At 35.4% G+C, this 19,440-nt stretch overlaps 1 protein-coding gene across 2 annotated transcripts in view; it reads right to left on the bottom strand.

Moving 5' to 3' along the window:
* The window catches only part of NEMF (nuclear export mediator factor), a 52,044-nt gene that overhangs the window by 15,849 nt on the left and 16,755 nt on the right, over positions 1–19,440 (bottom strand). For both annotated transcript variants that reach the window (XM_082845355.1, XM_082845356.1), the window contains exons 8-18: positions 18,333–18,406; positions 17,392–17,462; positions 16,868–16,943; positions 16,419–16,481; positions 14,697–14,774; positions 14,407–14,615; positions 13,967–14,158; positions 13,530–13,593; positions 11,668–11,756; positions 6,452–6,555; positions 4,771–4,833 (exon numbers count right to left, since the gene is read on the bottom strand). In XM_082845355.1, coding sequence (XP_082701481.1) covers positions 4,771–4,833; positions 6,452–6,555; positions 11,668–11,756; positions 13,530–13,593; positions 13,967–14,158; positions 14,407–14,615; positions 14,697–14,774; positions 16,419–16,481; positions 16,868–16,943; positions 17,392–17,462; positions 18,333–18,406 — 1,083 coding nt within the window. The remainder of the gene's footprint in view (positions 1–4,770; positions 4,834–6,451; positions 6,556–11,667; positions 11,757–13,529; positions 13,594–13,966; positions 14,159–14,406; positions 14,616–14,696; positions 14,775–16,418; positions 16,482–16,867; positions 16,944–17,391; positions 17,463–18,332; positions 18,407–19,440) is intronic.

The raw sequence follows: 19,440 nt of genomic DNA, 5'->3' as shown, positions 1-19,440 counted from the left end.
ATTTTTATTAAAAATGTATTTAACAGGGCTTCCCTGGTGGTGCAGTGGTTAAGAATCTGCCTGCCAATGCAGGGAACACGGGTTTGATCCCTGGTCTGGGAAGATCCCGCATGCCACGGAGCAACTAAGCCCATGCGCCACAACTAATGAGCCTGCGCTCTAGAGCCTGCAAGCCACAACTACTGAGCCGTGTGCCAGAACTACTGAATCCCACACGCCTAGAGCCCATGCTCCGCAACAAGAGAAGCCACCGCAATGAGAAGCCCGCGCACTGCAATGAAGAGTAGCCCCCGCTCGCTGCAACTAGAGAAAGCCCGCGCACAGCAACAAAGACCCAACGCAGCCAAAAATAAATAAATTTAAAAAAGTTTTTAAAAAATGTATTTACACAGCAGGTTTTTAAATGGTCTAAGTAAATAAAACAAGTCAGAGAAGAAATATCCTCACTTTTATCAGTAATTCTAACTTCATTCCAGAAAGGATAATTTAGAAAAATCTATTCAAAGGTTGAAGACTTCCATAATTACTATATATTGCCTTATCTGTCAAAATGAAGAGCATATTAATATACCCCTACAGTAAGAATTCAAATATTTTAAAATTGGGATATAATTCACATACCATAAAATTCACTCTTTTAAAGTGTACAATTCAGTGGGTTTTAGTATAGTCATAAAGCTATGCAATCATTACCATTAATTTCAGAACATTTTCATCATCCCCAAAAGAAATCCTGTATCTATTAATAGTCACTTCATCTTCCCAGCTGCTGGCAATCACTAATCTACTTTGTCTCTACAGATTTGCCTATTTTGGAATTTCATATACATGGAATCATACATACCTGGCTTCTTTCACTTAGCATGTTTTCAAGGTTCATTCATGTGAGAGCATATGTCAGTACCTCATTTTTTCTTAAGTCTGAATAATATTCTATTATATGGATACACCACATTTTGTTTATTAATCAATGAATCGACATACAGGTTGTTTCCATTTCTTGGCTATTATAATGCTATTATGAATATCTGCAAATAAGTTTGGACATATGTTTTCAATTATCTTGGAATACCTAGGAGTGGAATTGCTGGGTCACATGGTAAAATCTATGTTCACCTTTTTCAGAAACTATGAAACTATTTCCTATAGCAGCTAGATCATTGTCCATTCCCACCTGCAGTGTATAAGGGTTCCAATCTCTCCACAACCTCAGCAACATGTTACTGTTTTTTTGTTTCTTTTGGCCGCCCTGTGTGGCTTGTGGGATTTTAGTTCCCCGACCAGGGATTGAACCCAAGCCCTTGGCAGTGACAGTGTGGAGTCCTAACCACTGGACCGCCAGGGAATTCCCACTGTCTGTTTTTTTATTTCAACTATTCTTGTGGGTGTTAAGTGGTATTTCTCTGTGGTTTTGATTTGCATTTCCCTAACAGGCAAATGATGCTGAGCATCTTGTCATGTGCTTGTTGGCCTTTTGTATCTTTGGAGAAATGTCTATTTCACATTTTAAAAATTTTGTTCATTTTAAAATTGCCTTTCTATTTTAGAGTCAGAAGAGTTCTAGAGTTCTTTGGATATTGGTCCTTTATCACATTAATGACTTGCAAATATTTCCTCCCATTCTGTGGACTGTCTTTTCACTTTCTTGATAGAGTCCCCTGAATTAAAGTTTTAATTTTGCTTAAGTCTGATTTGTTTTTTCTTCGGTTGCTTATGCTTATGGTGTCATATCTAAAAAATGACTTCCTGATCCAAGATTATGAAGTTTTTTTTACACCTTATTTTCTTCTAACAGTCTTATAGTTTTAGCTCTTAAATTTAGGTCTGATGCAATCTTTTTTTTTTTTTTCGGTACGTGGGCCTCTCACTGTTGTGGCCTCTCCCGTTGCGGAGCAGTCTCCAGACGCGCAGGCTCAGCGGCCATGGCTCACGGGCCCAGCCACTCCACGGCACGTGGGATCTTCCCAGACCGGGGCACGAACCTGCGTCCCCTGCATTGGCAAGCGGACTGTCAACCACTGCACCACCAGGGAAGTCCCTGCTTTTAATTTTTATAAATGGTATGAAGCAGGGGTCTAACTTCATTCTTTGGCACATGGATATTAGTTGCATCAGCCCTATTTGTTGAAAAAATTATTCTATCCCCATTGAATGGCCTTGGCACCCTTGCTGAAAATCAACTGACCATAAACAAGGAGTCTCAATTCTCTTCATTAATCTATCAGTCCATCCTCACACCAATATCACACTGTCCTGATACCACACTGACTGTTGTTTTGTAGGAGGTTTTGAAATCAGGTAGTGTGAGTCCTCCAATTTTGTTCTCCGTTTTCAAGAATGATTTGGCTAATCTGGGTACTCTGCATTTCCACATGAATTTCAGTATGAGCTTTGTCCATCTCTGCAAAAACAGGCAGCTGGAATTTTGAGAGGAACTGCACATATCTGTAGATTAATGTGGGAAGTACTGCCATCAGGACAATATAAGACTTCTAATTCATAAACACTGGAAGTGTTCCCCTTTATTTAGGTCTTCTTTAATTTCTTTCAATGATGTTTTGTAGTTCGGTGTGTATGTCTTGCATTTCTTTTTGGTAAATTTATTACTAAATATTTTATTCTTTTGTAATGCTGTTATAAGTGGATGTTTTATTAATTTCCTTTTAATACTGCTTATTGCTAGTATATAAAAATATAACTGACTTTTATATATTGACCTTATATCCTAGACGTTGCTGAACTTATTAACTAATAATTTTTAGTAGATTGCTTAAGGTTTAAATATATAAGATTATGTCATTTGCAAACAGAGATAGTTTTATCTGTCCCTTACCAATTTGGATATTTTAAACTTTTTATTGCCTAATGGCCTACTTAGAACCTCCATACAATGTTGGGTAAAAGTGTGAAAAGAACAGATGTGCTTATCTTGTTCCTGATCTTGGGGGAAAAGCTGTCTTTCACCATTAAGCATGATTTTTAGCTGTGGATTTTTTCATAGATGTTCTTTACCAACTTGAGGAAGTTTCCATCTATTCTTAGTTTGTTGAGTGTTTTTATCACAAATGAGTACTGGATTATTACCAAAGGCTTTTTCTGCATCAATTGAGATCATCATGTGGTTTTTGTCCTTTATTTTATTAATACACTATATTACATTAATTTTCATATGTTAAACCAACTTTGCATTCCTGGGAATAAATCCCACTTTATCATGTGTATAATCCTTGTAATATGCTGCTGGATTCAGTTTCCTAATATTTTGTTGAGGACTTTTGTATCTATATTCATAAATAATATTGGTCTGTAGTTTTCTTTCCTGTGATATCTTCATCTGGTTTTGTTATTAGGGTAATACCAGCCCTATAGAATGAGTTAGAAAGTTCCTCTCTCTTCTACCTTTTGGAAGTTTATGAAGGACTGATGTTCAGTCTTCTTTAAAAGTTCTGTAGACTTTAGGAATTTGCATCTTATTGTTTTGGTTAGTCTAGCTAAAGGTTTATCAGTTTTATCGATCTTTTCAAAGAACTAACTTTGGTTTTGTTGATTTTTCTCCACTGTCTTTCTATTCTGTTTTATTTCCACTCTAATCTTTACCATTTCCCTTCCTTTCCTTACTATGGGTTATCTGCTTTTCTTTTTCTACATCTTAATGTGTACAGTTTTGTTATTGATTTCAAATCATTCCTCTTTTTTATTATAGGTAGTACAGCTATAAATTTCTCTCTGAGCACTGCCTTAGGTGCATCTCATAAGTCTCAATAAATTTGTTTGCATTTCGTTCACCTCAAAGTATTTTCTAATACCCCCTGTGATTTCCTCTTTGATCCACTGGTTATTTTATGAGTGTGTTGTTTATTTCCACACATTTGTGAATTTTCTAAATTTTCTTCTATTAGTGGTTTCTAATTTCACTCCATTATGGTCGGAAAATTTACTTTATATGATTCATTAGTTTTAAATTAACTGAGACTTATTTTATAGACTATCATATGGTCTACCCTGGAGAATGTTCCATGTGCACTTGAGAAGAATGAGTAATCTAGTGTTGTGAGGTAGAGTGTACTACAGATATGTGTAGAATCTAGGTAACTTGAGTGTTGTTCAACTCTTCTGTTTCTCTGTTGATCTTATAGCTAGTTATTCTAGCCATGATTGAAAGTTAGGTATTGATATCTTGAACTACTATTATTAAATTGTTAATTTCTCCCTTCATGTATTCTATGGCTCTATTGTTGGATGCATATGTTTGTTTATTTATTATTTTATAAATTCATTTACTTATTTTTGGCTGTGTTGGGTCTTCGTTGCTGCACGCAGGCCTTCTCTAGTTGTGCAAGCAGGGGCTACTCTTCATCGTGGTGCGTGGGCTTCTCATTCCAGTGGCTTCTCTTGTTGCAGAGCACAGGCTCTAGGCATGCGGGCTTCAGTAGTTGTGGCACATGGACTCAGTAGTTGTGGCTCGCAGGCTCTAGAGCACAGGCTCAGAAGTTGTGGTGCACGGGCTTAGCTGCTCTGCGGCATGTGGGATCTTCCTGGACCAGGGCTTGAACCTGTGTTCCCTGTACTGGCAGGCGGATTCTTAACCACTGCACCACCAGGGAAGTTACAGATGCATATGTGCTTATAACTGTTACACCTTATTGATGGATTGACACTTTTATCATTATAAAGTGTCCTTCTTTATCTGTATTAGTGATTTTTCTCTTATACTAAAAATATTTTAAACAAAAGAATTAAAGTTATGAATCATAGAAAGAAATATATTACCTGTTGGATTCTTAATTACACAGCTAGTTGCTCCATGAAGGTCAGCATGTACATAAATGTCCCCTTTAAAACAAATAATACTTTAAGTCCTGTTCCTTTGTTTTTAAGTTGAAATTGTTTATTTACTTATTTTTTAATGGGTTCAAAATCCAAAAGGTATAAAAAGACATATAAAGGAAAGTCTCTCTCCCACCCCTGGGAGATTTCTCATAGGCCTCCTCAGAGGAAAACAATGCTAATAAGGCAGATTACAAAAATAGTCACAGTTCTTCTCCCTCCCTCTATCCACACCTCTTCGCTCTATGACCTTGAAGCTTCTCCCATCAAGAGGTGGAGTCCACTTCCCCATCCCTCAAATGTGGGCCGACCCCTTGACCTGCCTTGGCCAGCAGAATGTGGCAGATGTGACCAAATGCCAGTTCCCAGCCTAGGCCTTGAGAGGTGCTGTATGCTTCCTCTTTTTCTCTCAGAAATTTGCTGAGTTACCATATAAGCAAGCCCAGGCTAGCCTGACGATGGGTGAGAGACACATAGAGATGAGTCATCCTAGCAAGTGCAAAGGTCCTGAGGACCATAGATGGTTGACAAATGTGACAAACAGCCAGGAAGCCAGACTGAAGGAAAAGTAAGAAATGAGGCTAGAGAAGAAGTCAGGAGCCTTGTAAGCCACAATGAGGAATTCTAGTTTTATTCTGAAGTGTGTGATAGCAACAAATGAACAAATGAGCAAACAGATGAATGCAGGAATGAATGGTCAACTAGGGAAAAGTAAAGTGCATGGTTTCCAACAGAAAAAATGAGCAGCCATTGTTTGCCATGGATAGTTCATCTGAGATTTGAAACTCAAAGAAGAGCAAAGTCCATACAGTTCCATGAAAGGCTCAGCTCACAATGAACAAAGTTAGAGAAGACAGAGACCAAGTCCTGGGTACCATGTAACCTAACCCTGTTGCTTTCTTTCCTGGCTCTGGATCCTCAAAGGACATCAGATTAGCTCTGATACTGATTATTGATTTCTGATACTCACACTGAGGGTTCAGCCACAGTGAAGTGGTGGTTATCAGCAAACAAAAAAAAATGAGAGGGGCTTCCCTGCTGGCGCAGTGGTTGAGAGTCCACCTGCCGATGTAAGGGACGCGGGTTCGTGCCCCGGTCCGCGAAGACCCCACATGCCGCGGAGCGGCTGGGCCCGTGAGCCATGGTCGCTGAGACTGCGCGTCCAGAGCCTTTGCTCCGCAACGGGAGAGGCCACAACAGTGAGAGGCCCACGTACCGCAAAACAAAACAAAACAACAAAAAAAAAAACGAGAGGCCTTACAACACAGCACTTAAGTCCTGCTTCTAAAAGTGAAAAACGGTTACAAACTTCAGCACTGAAAAATTAAGCTTTTAAAAATCTGATCTACAATGACTTTGGAGGATTGAAAGCTATTTTCTTAATGCAGTAGAAAATCAAAAATCTAATACTACAGATTAGCTCGGCATTACTACTTTAGGGATATTCACTTAAAATGTGAATCAAGTGTCAAAGCACATATTCAACAAACCATAAACCATGAAATTCTTTCTACCAATTAAATCTGTCAAACAAAGGAGTACAAGATAAAAATCTACACCTAATATTGAGATAACCAATCCAGTTACTTAAAAGAAAATTCTTCAGAATTTTAATCTTACCTACCTGGTGTCAAGTATCTTTTCACAATTATTTCATTCTGTTGCTGATCTCGTCCACCAATAATTAGATAGTTCTCTGAGCTAATGAACCAGAGGAATTTCTCAAACCTATCAAATTTTAAAGAAAAAAGTTAACATTTCTTTCCCTTCATAGTTGCCTGAATTCACACCCTTTTAACAAACAAAATAAAACAGAAAGCTCTCCTATCTGTGAAGGTTAAGACAACTTGATGGCTTAATTTCTTAAGACATCAAGCTGAATTTTACTGAAAACTTGCAATACAAATTGCCCTAGGATATTCTTAAGACAGTCTCAGTAGAAAACAATTCAATTTTATGCTTAAAAAATATGTTCTCTCTTTATTTCCCTCCCACATAGACAGCCTTCTTAAACTGACGTTATAACAATGAATTACAAAAAGCAAAAGCATAAAATGTCACATGGTCCCTAGGTTTAGCTTTCTTTCAGTGGGGCACTGGATAGGCTTTGGGACCACCGATGAGAAAGAAAAGCTGTTTTCCCATTCTGTCTTCAATTAATCAACTGAATGTTACATGTATGATATTCTTTACAGTTTAAAACCAAAAATTGCTGTCAGAAGTGTAAAATTATAACTTTTCTCAAGAAACAAATTAACTTGGGTTTTCATGATTAATACATACCACTACAATAAAAAGTAAAGAGTGTATATTTGTATGACATTTAGAAAATGAGATGCACATAAATATTTCCTATTTTACATATGACTCACAAGATAATTTTTTTATGATTTAACCTAGACTTTTAAAATTTCTGGTTAAAGATGATAGATTGAGCACAGGCATTAAATGAAACTTCCTCATAGCTCCCAAAATATAATAGCAAAAGGACTCTATTCCTATTTTCTAATCTGATTTTTTATTGAGTAATACATATACATGGTTCAAAAAATGTTTTAATTACATAAAAAAGTATAGTGAGAGATCCTACATCTCTTCAGTCCCCACAGCTACTACTAACCAGTTGGCCATTAGCTTCCTGTACCCTCTCCAGAGTTTCTTTATACATACAAAAGCTAAAATAAAATGCTTATTCTAAACCTTTTCTCTTTTTCAGACACAACACACTGTTCTGCATATTTTTTTCTTTTTTCACTTAAAAATATATTTTCCTCATTGCTGAATGGATGTACTATACTGATTTAACCACTTCCCTATTGATGGTAAAGAGGTTTGCAAAAAGACATAAACCCACAAGGACAAAAAGAATGTGAAAGATAAATCAAGGATGTATTTTGTAATCATCCTAGCAGAGGAATACATAACTAACTAACAGGCCAAAAAAAAAAAAAGCCAACTAATCAAAATAAAGCAACAAGGAAGACAAAAAAGAACACAAAACAAATAAGACACACTGAAAGCTAGCAGTAAGATGGTTAGATTTAAACCCAAATATATCAGAAATTATATTAAATATAAATGTAGTCAATTCTCCAGGTAAAATGCAAAGACTGTCAGACTGGGGAAAAAACAATGATATATACTCCTTTAAAATATAAGGATATAAAAAGGTTGAAATATAATTATGGAAAAAGATAATACCATGCAAATACTAACCAAAAAACAGTTTATACAGTTTTAACATCTCACACAGATGGAAAAAATAGATATAAAAGGACATTTCATTAAAATTAATAAAAGGCTCAATTCACTGAGATGATATAACAGTTCCATATTTGTATCACCTAATTACATAGCCTCACATATATAAAGCAAAAGTTCAGAAGTAAAAGGAAAAACAGATAATCCAAACCGTATGATATTTAACACACTTCTCTCAGTAACTGGGAAAACAAGCATTAAAAAGAGAATTATAAAGGTGCCAAAGATTCGAACAACATGATTGATAAACATGACCTGATATTTAGAGAAATGCACTCAGTAACTGTAGAAAAGACACTATTTTCAACTATATATGAAACATTTATAAATAAAGCTGCCCATAAATAGACTGGGCCATAAAGCAAGTTTCAACAACAAACACCAAATGACTGAGATAATTCAGAATGTCACCTCTTTTATGCAAATAAAGCTAAAAATCAGTAACAAAAAGTAACCAAAAACCCCCATGTGTTTGGACAGTAATACATATACTTCTAAATAATGCATGAGTGAAGAAATCACCATGGAAATTAGAATATATCTTGACATGAAAGATAATGAAAATCCTAAACAACAAAAGTTTTTAGATACAGTTAAAGCCATGCTGAGGGAAATTCACTGCCTTACATATATTAGAAAAGAGGCCGGGGGAAAGGGGAAATCAATGAACTAAGCTTCTGTCTCAAGAAATCAGAAAGGAAAATGCAAATAAATCCCAAAGAAAAGTAGAAGGATGAAAATAATTATTAAAATAGAAGGCACATATATAATACTGGAGATCAATAGTCAAAAACTGGTTCTTTAATGATATTACTACTACTGAAAATCCTCTGGTCAGATTAATCAAGAAAGAGAGAAGGCACAAATAATTCTTGAATGAAAAGGGAGAAGTAATTAATGATTCTAGGGATGTTAAAAACTTAAGTGGAGGGACCTCCCTGGTGGTCTAGTGGTTAAGACACCATGCTTCCACTGCAGAGGGAACGGGTTTGATCCCTGGTCAGGGAACTAAGATCCCACATGCCACGCGGCGTGGCCAAAAAAAAAAAAAAAGTTAAGTGGAATATTATAAACTTTTTGCCAATAAATTTCAAACTTTGGACAAAATAGACAAAGTCTTAGAAAAACATTGCTAACCAAAACTAGAAAATCTGAGTAGTCCTTTTATCTACTAAAGAATTTGAATCTGTAATGAAAAACTTTCCCATAAAGAAAACTCCAGGTGACTTCCATCAACATTTAAGGACAACTGATAAAGGAACACTTTCCAATTTGTTTTATGAGATAATATAACCTTGTACCAACAGTTAACAAAAACATTATGAGAAATGAAAATTACAGGTCAATCATATTCATCAATAGAGATGTTAAGAGAGAAAGAAAAAAGCAACAAAATTTTGAAAGCTGGAAAATAAATGAACAAGTGAGCAGACTCAAGAAGCTGAATCCTGAGCTGACGGTGCAAAAAACCAAGAGACTAATCGACTTACACTGTATGACCCATAAAGAGCACAGGTACTGCTAGAAATAGGGTTTAAGATGAGGTTTAAAAACAGAAGAACTGGCTGAAAATCTTATCAAGAAGTAAGCACTTCCCTAGATCTCTCCAGCTCGGAACATGGTGGTAACTGCCCCTTCAACACTCTAACAGAAAGTCAGAAATTAATTCTTTAAAAGGGTACAAAGAGGATCTCTGGACTAGGGGAAACATATCACAGTTGTAAGTAGGGGTAATATATGTAAAATAGGGCAATTAAGTAAATGTATGAAATACTGGATACTAAGACTCTCCAGCTTATTATTTCCACCGAGCTCCCAAAATGGTGATAGCCAGGTCTTCACTTTACAAATAGAAGAGAAAGAAGCTTTTGTGGGAAATGAGACCAGCCGAAAAGGCAAAAAGCTAAAGACTTCAAGAGTTCCACAGATGGCCCACACAGATCATTTTACAAGTCCAACAACCCACAAAGAACTTCCAATCACCATTTTAATGTTCTGCTATAAAAAGTGAGTAGACAGTCAAGGATCACCAGACGTACACAAGTGAACGCTGGAGACAAAACCAACAAATAGAAAAAAGAAACTTGGAGAAGACAGACCTGCAAGAAAAGGATACTAAATAAAATGTAACACATCAAAACTATTCTCAGTTATAAAGAAACTAGAGCAGTATGTTTTTTTAAAGTAACATTCAAAAAACCAAAAACAGCTTAAAATTAAAACATGATAGGAAGAAATAAAAGATTAAAAAATTCAATGGAAGGATTGAAAGATAGAGTTGAGAAAATCTCAATATAGAACAAAAAGTTGAAAAACAGAAAATGCAATGCAATAGGACTGCTAAGGGGGGGAGGGGTCCCATAAGTAAAACATGAGACTTCTAGAAAGAAAGAAAAAGAAAACAAAACAAAAAAAGACAGAAGGTAGGCAATTTTCTAAGAAATAGTTCAAGAAAATTTCTCCAAACCACGTTTCCAATTTAAAAGGCCCACAAAGTATCCAGCATAATGGATAAAAACATCATCACCAACCTATATTCCTGTGAAATTTTGGAAAACTGAGAGGAAGAAAAAAAAGATCTAGAAGCTTACAGAAAGGCAAAAACAAGTTTCCTATTAAAACAGCAACTATCAAAATGACAGAAAACTCAAGATCAAACCTGGAAGTTAATACAATGGACAATGCCTTTTTAAAAGTCTGAGGGAAACATATTTTCAAATTAGAATTCTATACCTATCCAAACTCTTATGAGTAAAATAATTTTTTTATACATTGGACACCTCAAAAACTTTAACTTCTACATACCCCTTTTCATGAAGCTTCTAGAGCACATAGTCCATAACCAAAGAAAAAGGAAGTCTGAGATTCAGGACAGAAGATACAACACAGAGAGAGGTTACAGAGAAGTTCCAGGATAATAAAAAAAAGGAGATCTTAAAATGCTTACAGTAACCAATCTAGAACAAAGTAGGTCAAAAAGCTCCAGGAAAGACTTCTGCAAGAAGATGATACTGATAAAATTCCAATATGTTTGAACACACTTGGAAGCAAATTTGGACATGGCTAATAACAAGAACAAAAATAAAAAGAAAGCAAATGAAACAATTATTAACTTCAGGGAAGATAAAATACTGAGCAGGAAGGGAAAACAGAATACTATATGATCCAGTTCTGATTACAACTTAAATATTCATAATAATGTTAACACAGAACATCACTCTTGACAAAATTATGCTGTAAGTATACTGAGAAGCCAGGTGATGTGTGTGTATGTAACGGAGCACAAATGGAAAGAATAAAATCTTCACTTTCCAAGGTGGGAAGTTATTAATAGAGTGTAAAACAGAAAAATTAAGAAGCAGCAATATATTACTAAGAGAAATGGAGGTATATATCAAAAGATTCAGCTAAAAGAGCTAAAAGTTTCCTTGGGAGAGGAGGCAATAGGAGTAGGGATAAAAGTTTGCGGGGTTACTGGTTTTTTAACAAGCTTTGTAGAACTGCTTGATTTTCTAAATAATGTGCATGTATAATTTTGATAGAAAGAAAAAATGTATTTTAAAAAGGTAGAATACTTACCAATATATTTTTCTTGCTTTTTGAATAGAGGTAACTGTCTGGACTTCTTTTAAGGTTTGCTTTGTTTTCTTTTCTGCTGATTTGAACGCCTATTCATAAGAAAAGAGTTTTTAAGTAATCTGTTGAAAATTTACTTAAATAACACCAAGTAAATGACAGGGGAAGAAATGGGTTTTTAAATGTCACAAATGGCACTATCTATACACACACACCATACACACATGAAAGTAATAAAATGGGGACTTTCCTAGTGGTGCAGTGGTTAAGAATCCGCCTGCCAATGCAGGGGACACGGGTTCAATCCCTGGTCCAGGAAGATCCCACATGCTGTGGAACCACTAAGCCTGTGCACCACAACTACTGAGCCTGTGCTCTAGAGTCCGCAAGCCACAACTACTGAGCCCACACAACAACTACTGAGGCCCGTGCGCCTAGAGCCCATGCTCCACAACAAGAGAAGCCACCACGATGAGAAGCCCACGCACCGCAATGAAGAGTAGCCCCCACTCGCCACAACTAGAGAAAGCACATCAATGACGACCCAACACAGCCATAAATAAATAAATTTATTTTTTAAAAAGTAATAAAATAAAGAAATTTTGGCCTTAAATATTAAAATGATTTGTATACAAGTATCTGCTCAAGACCTACAATGAAAAAGAGTTCATCTGTTTACCATATACTCAGTGCAACCATATAATAGGCTTTGGGCTAGATGTCAGAGACACACAATGAACAAGACAAAGTTTCTACTTCCTACCCCACTGGGGTCTAGGAGAAGAGACATATATAAAACACATAATTATTCAAATAAACATGGTAAATGTTTCAAAGGATGCTATGAGAGTATAACAAGGGAACCTAATTTATAACTGATTATGGTCAAAGAAGGTATTTCTGAGGAAATGGCATTTAGGCTGAAGCCTGAAGGATTAATGGAATTATCAAGGCAAAGAATACAAAGAGCACTGTAAGCAGAAGGAAAAGGCCAGCTTGACCAGCAAGTATGATCATAGGGTAAATGAGGTTGGAGAGGCAGATAGAGAGCTAAGTCATGAAGACCACTCAGTTAACAGATATTAATGTGACTATGTTTCAGGCAATATTCTAGGGACTCGGACACAGCAATGAATAAAACAGATAAAGATCCTACTTTCATGCAATCTACATTCTAGAGGGAAGACAGATAAACATATGTTGGGATGGGTGTTTTTAAAAAAGAAAAACAAGAGTGAAAAGGGAGTGATTGAGGTAGTTTTATTTTCACTACGAGTGGTCAAGAAAGGCCGCTCTGATAGTCTTAAGTAGACACATGAATGATGAGGGGGGATCAAACCATGAAAAATCTGAGGGGAGAACATTCTTGGCAGAAAGAGCAAGTGCAAAGGCCCTGAGAAGGCAGTATGGGCCACTGATGTAGGAACAGCTTAAGATCCCACTGTGGCTGGAAACAGTGTGTAACAAGGGGAGTGTGGGTGATGTGATCAGAGGGAAGCAGATAGGCCTCCCTACCTGATCCAGGCTTTAAGGTGTCTTGAGTAAGATGGGAAGAAACTGGAAGATGTTGAACAGAGAGAAATGACTTCATTTTTTATTTAAAATGATTGACTAGATATGAGAAGAGTCCAGGATGACTCCAACATTTTTAACTTGAGCAAAAAAGGGATAATTACTGAGATAGAGACCTGGGGAAGAGAGGGTTGGGGACAAAATAAATACTGGAAATGCACACATTTAAAGCAAAATTAAGTTTGAAAGGTATTTCTGAATTTGAAAACCTCATTTAAAGAGAAGAAATAATTAAGTCCATTAAATTAATAAAGCAGAGAAAAACAACATTCATTCTAAGAAATATTAAGTACCTTCTCAGCAGCTTCAACAGTCTTCTGTGTTTTCTTAGCAGCATATCTCTTGTGATCATAATACCTAGAAAAATATATCTTTTAATTTTAGATAAAATCTTTATTCTTTAGTTTCCTATTTATGTTATTTCTAATTTTACAGACTCACAAATCATCAAGAACAACCTTAAATACTTTTAAAAAAGTATTTCACCTCAAAGAATATACAGTCAAAATAATGATAGTTCTTATCCTTAATACCCTAACAGATTTATTGCAGATAATATTATACCTAAAATTTATACTTATGGGAATTCCCTGGTGGTCCAGTGGTTAGGAGTCTGTGCTTCCAATGCAGGGGGCACGGGTTCAAACGCTGCTCAGGGAACTAAGACCCCACATGCCATGCAGCATGGCAAATAAATAAAATAAAATAAATACTTAAATTTATGACTTACTTTTTGGCATTGGCATATGCTGACAAGCTGAGATCAACATCAACAAGCAATGGCCTATTTTTCTGAGGCTTCTGCAGTTGTTTATTCTTTTGCTTTTTCTTTTTTCCTTTTGGTGGTTCGGTTTCATTTTTCTCAGTACTGACGTCACCATCAACATCATCATCTTCCTCCTCTGATAACAAGTATGGATTTCTATTAAAAATATTCAATAGTATTTCACTAATGTCAATGACATCCCTTTTTTATTTTCGATTTTTTTCTCAAGGAAATTATAAATGGTTTACAGTACTTAAATAGTTGCATTATTTTAATGTAAATTAATTTTTTTCTGTATTTTCAAAGATAAATTTCCAAATAAAAAAAACTTCAACGAATACAGTGAAAAATTAAATAGCAAAATAAAGACAAACACTAACTGCTTAACTAAGAATCAAACTTACCTTAGCAGCATTGTAACATGATTTGTTTGTAGTTTTAATTCTTTGATTGCATTTGCAACAGGGTCTCCTTGAGCTTGGGCTTCTTTCACAATTAACCCAATTTCTGTCCAGTCTATCTGGTTGGCTAAAGCACTTCGAACAACCTGAATGGCTCTGTCAACTATTTGTAGGTTCATTTCTATAAGCTCTCCTTTAAGTTTGTCTATTTCCTTATGAAATAAACCAAAAACGTGTTACAATGCCAAAGTTACCATTTTTGAAAAAGTATCTGAAAAAGCTAAACATAATACCTGAGCCTGCTGAAGAGCTTCTAATCTGTTTTCATGATCCTTTCGGACATTATCTAATTTCTTCAATGCTTGTTTTTCCTTTTGTTAACAAAAGAGAGTTTTTAAAAATTAGATTTCTTCTACCTTCTGTACCTTCTCTCTTTTACCTCCTGAAACTCACTATCCCACCCCTACTTCTGCCCCCTCAATGTTGTTACCTAACTAGCTAAAGTTCCCCATAGTCCATCTCCCCAGGTCTATCCTACCCCAAAGTGTTTCATGCTCCAAAATTACCTCTCCTGACCATCTACATCCCATTCCCCTATACAGGAAGGTATTTTGATTACAGGTTACATTGTATGTAATATATGCCCTACTGCCCTTGCATTATTCAAGCAGGCAGAATTCAAGACATTTTTCCCTATGACATTAAAGTTTGGGCGAGTGCATTTTTAGCATTAATTCCTAAAATAGCTTCCTTTTATTTTATTGCTGCTTTTAATTTTCTCAGCCTTATTTCTAGTATTTTACAGAGTATTCTTCTTCCTAAATTAACAGCACAAAGGCTCATGGTAGTTATGTGAACTTTTATACAGTCAGCCCTCCGTACGTGCAGATACAAAACCTGCAGATATGGGAGGCTAACTATATTCCCTGTACTACACCATTTTATATAAGGGACTTGAATATCCTTGGATTTTGGTACCCACAGGGGCTCCTGGAACAATCCACTGCAGACACCGAGGGATGGCTGTATAGCATTCTATCACACGGAACTTACATATTAAGGTTACTGATGTGGGGCTAATTTTGTAACACTAGTAATAGCATCACCAATTAGTGAATGTTTGCATGCTGGATGTAATATTAAAAATATTTAAGTTATAAGAATGGTGACTATTAAAAGAACACACAGTGATTACTAAAATAATTCATGGGTATTTTGATGTACATGGGGTTCAATGTTACTCTTAAATATCTGTTTACTTACTAAAGTGCTGCCACCATGTGGCAATCACACTATGTAACTCATGTGACCCACTTGCTTTGAAATTCCGCTCTTGTTAATTTTTTTACAACCAAGGTGGGGAGGATACAGAGATTCACATAATTTCAAGTTTTTGCACACATATTTTAAGATTCGATGAGTATTTCTGAAAAATCGAATCAAGCGTGACTTTGGCCATTTTCTAAAACTGTTCTGCAGTAAAAGCTCCCCAAACATGGTCAAATGAGCTGGGAAAACAAAATACAGCCTATTAAACCCTCCTTGTGGAGTCATGATACATGCAAAGCATATTAAAGACCTAGTTCAAAAGCCCACTTTAAAAAAGAAAACAGTTTAATGATAAACAAATATATACTTATTTGTATAGAGAAAACTATTCCCTCTCCTTTGGCCTATTTAAAAATCTCCTCTTTGAAACACTATTCCCTTTACAGCAAAGTTTGAGAAGCTCTGGGTTGTTGTAATAAAGCAAATTATACCAGGGAATAAATAACAGGCCTCCTTCCCACTGTATTTTCTGGTTTAGAGAATATTTGATATTCTAATGGAGCAAATGAGCGTATTTTTTTTTAAACACTGATAGTTCCCCTGGACCTTTATTAATATACCAAGAGATCAGGGCATTCCCAAACTACTTCTAAAAGGCTGCCCATTCCTGTATGAGAGCATCATCTACCCAGCAAACCACACTCAAGGCTAGCTGATTTATATAAATGTTTTTAATAACACCATACCTGTTGTAAAGCTTTTAAATCTATTTTCTGACCTTCTATCTTGGAATAAAATTCATCTACGGCCTTATCAAAAGAAGAAAAAGACAATCAACTAGCTGGAAAAAAACCACACAAACACGGTCTCTGCTTCAACTTGCATACACAGAATTTTAGGGTCCATTTTGTTTCATAACACCACTCAAAGAACTTGAGTAGATTTCCAGTAAATGTATTATATAGCTAAGCAGTCAGGAATCAAATTAAGTTCAAATCTTTGGTCCTTCATCTTGAAATAAAGAAACAACAAACATTTCCACTAGTTTGTATCTGTGACTGCACTGGTTTTTAATGTCCAGATTCATAATGATTGTAAAGCAGAAATATTTTCAATTTCTCAATCAAAGCAAGTTGATATTAATTTAACAACTCACATCATGCTAAATGGTCAAAAAAAGAATCAGAAAACCCACCTTGTCAAATGATTCAAATTCTATATATGGACATTGTGAATGTTGAGAAAACAAGAAAGGATGAAATTCCTCATACCTGTAAAACATATTTACCAAGAACGTTAATAGGGACTTCCCTGGTGGTGCAGTGGTTAAGAATCCGCCTGCCAATGCAGGGGACACGGGTTCGATCCCTGGTCCAGGAAGATCCCACATGCCACATAACAACTAAGCCTGTGCACCACAACTACTGAGCCTGCGCTCTGGAGCCTGCGAGACACAACTAATGAGCCCGTGTGCCACAACTACTGAAGCCCGCACGCCTAGAGCCCATGCTCCGCAACAAGAGAAGCCACCGGAATGAGTAGCCCCCGCACTGCCACAAAGAGCAGCCCCCACTTGCCGCAACTAGAGAAAGCCCACGCACAGCAACAAAGACCCAATGCAGCCAAAAATAAATAAATCTATTTAAAAAAAAAGAAAAAGAAAAATAAAGGAACATTAATAAACACCCAAAGCAAATCGACCCATGCCTACATACTTACGTGAGTATGTCTTCGGTTGGTTTATCTACTTCCAGGCTTGGTTTTATTTCTCTTTTCTGAATGATATACCCCTACAAAAATCCAACATTAAAACTAATTTCCATTCATAATTAGCAGATTTACTTTCCTTGAATGATATTAATTTTATTAACTTACAAAATTATTCTAGTTATAAACAATCAGCATTTGTCTACTGATTGTATTTCTCAAAGTGATGTTTTTAAGACTCAGTAAGTACCATCAGAAAATACTGACTTATTCATATGAACAAGAAAAAAACAGGGAAGAAAGAAAATGAAAACTAATGATTTGATAAAGTGGTGAGATTATACATGTGCATTTTGCTTTTTTCTTTCCATTTTTCAGATGTTCTGCAACTTAAAAAAGCCAAAAGCACTTTACTTCCAGCAGAAAAATCTTTGGTTCACTTTGCCAGTAGGAAATTTTAATTCATTTTAGTAACTGGATGCAGGGTATATTTGGAGTGAATTTAGCTGTAATTAATCAGAACTTTTCCTGAACGTTTTTTGTAAGTAAAGTTATATACTTTGAATAGGGAAGAAAAACAAGATATGAGGTAACCCAGAGAATATTTAATAATTAAAAAGATGTTAATCAGTAAATTTTTGGAAAGTGCTGGCAAATTAAGATGTGCTTCTCTATCTTAAATCAACCTAAGAGGAAATATTTTCAAATTCCTCAACTTTTCAGGAGTGCCCATATTGTCTTGACCCAGTACTTTACAGAAGATTTAAGGAACAGAAAAATCAGAAACCAACAGCAATTAAAAAAAACTACCCTAGAATAAGCATATTACAGGTGTTAAATTTCCAAATTACAACAAAAAATTTACATATACTGATCCTTCAATGAACATTTAAATTCTAAAAATCTAAATAAGTAAAACATCAACAATATACAATAAGTATTTGTGGTGCTACCTTTCCACTGAAGTTGGATGTTGTTTTCATATACTCTTCTGCTTTCTGAAGACAAACAAGTACTTTTTCAATATCTAATAGGGGAATAAAAAAGGAAAAAAGGAGTGCCAATCAACTGTCCATAACTATTATTAAACATCTATGTAGAAAACAGAAAGTGCTTATGAAATAATACAAGTTGTTCAAGAAAATTAAATATAGTTATTTCATGTTTATAATCAGTTTATTAAATAAGAATATATTTTGGCCAGCTTGTTGTCCCAATAGCTTTTATTGAATCCATCTTTCCCCTCATGATATGAAAGCCACTTTGTTCATAGGCTAAATTGCCACATATATTTGGGCTTGTTTCTGAATTCTTTATTCTGTGTATTCCTTCTCCCAAAACTTAACTTTTAATTACTATAGCTTCATAATACATTTTAATTTATGAAAAGATTATACTCCATCATTACTATTATTTTCCAGAGTTTTCCTGAACATTTTTGTATGCTTTTCATTGCACATATCAGATTCATTTAAAAAAGGAAGTGCAATAGCAAAAATAACAATACCACCTGTCGGCATTTCGAACAGGATTGCACTAAATTCATGTATTTCAGAAACTAAATCATTCACTTAAAACATTCAATTTGTATTTTTAAATGCACAAAAAAATTTTACATTTGTGCATCATAAAAATGATCCCTAAACCTTAAGAAGTGATATAAATCCCAAAATATAAATATCAAGAATGATTTTTTTTCATTTTACATGAGAATCTGCAGATAAAAATTTGTCAAAGACCAAAGCTTCCATTTTCCTTATATTTCCTCTAATTTTTTATTATCCTAATCTAGAAGTTAATTTAGGTTCCCTTAAGTAGTTACAAAAGCCTAATTCATTATAAAGTCACACCACAGCACTTACAGAATTAAAATGCATAAATAATGCTACTTCTAGAAGCCCCTCAGGTTCTGAGTCTGAAGGTGAATAATTCAACTCCTTCAAGCCTTGTACCAGAGACTGTCTCAAGTGCAGTAACCCCTTCCAAAATTTAGGGGGGGGAGGGAGGGAGAATATTCTAAAATCAGAAGGTAATAACGTAGGTCAAGAGATTAAACTGCAT

This window comes from Leucopleurus acutus, assembly GCF_964270905.1.
Source record: "Leucopleurus acutus genome assembly, chromosome: 1".
NCBI lineage: Eukaryota > Metazoa > Chordata > Mammalia > Artiodactyla > Delphinidae > Leucopleurus > Leucopleurus acutus.
Note: the sequence above shows the minus strand (reverse complement) of the source record. Positions and strands in the feature narration are given on the sequence as shown.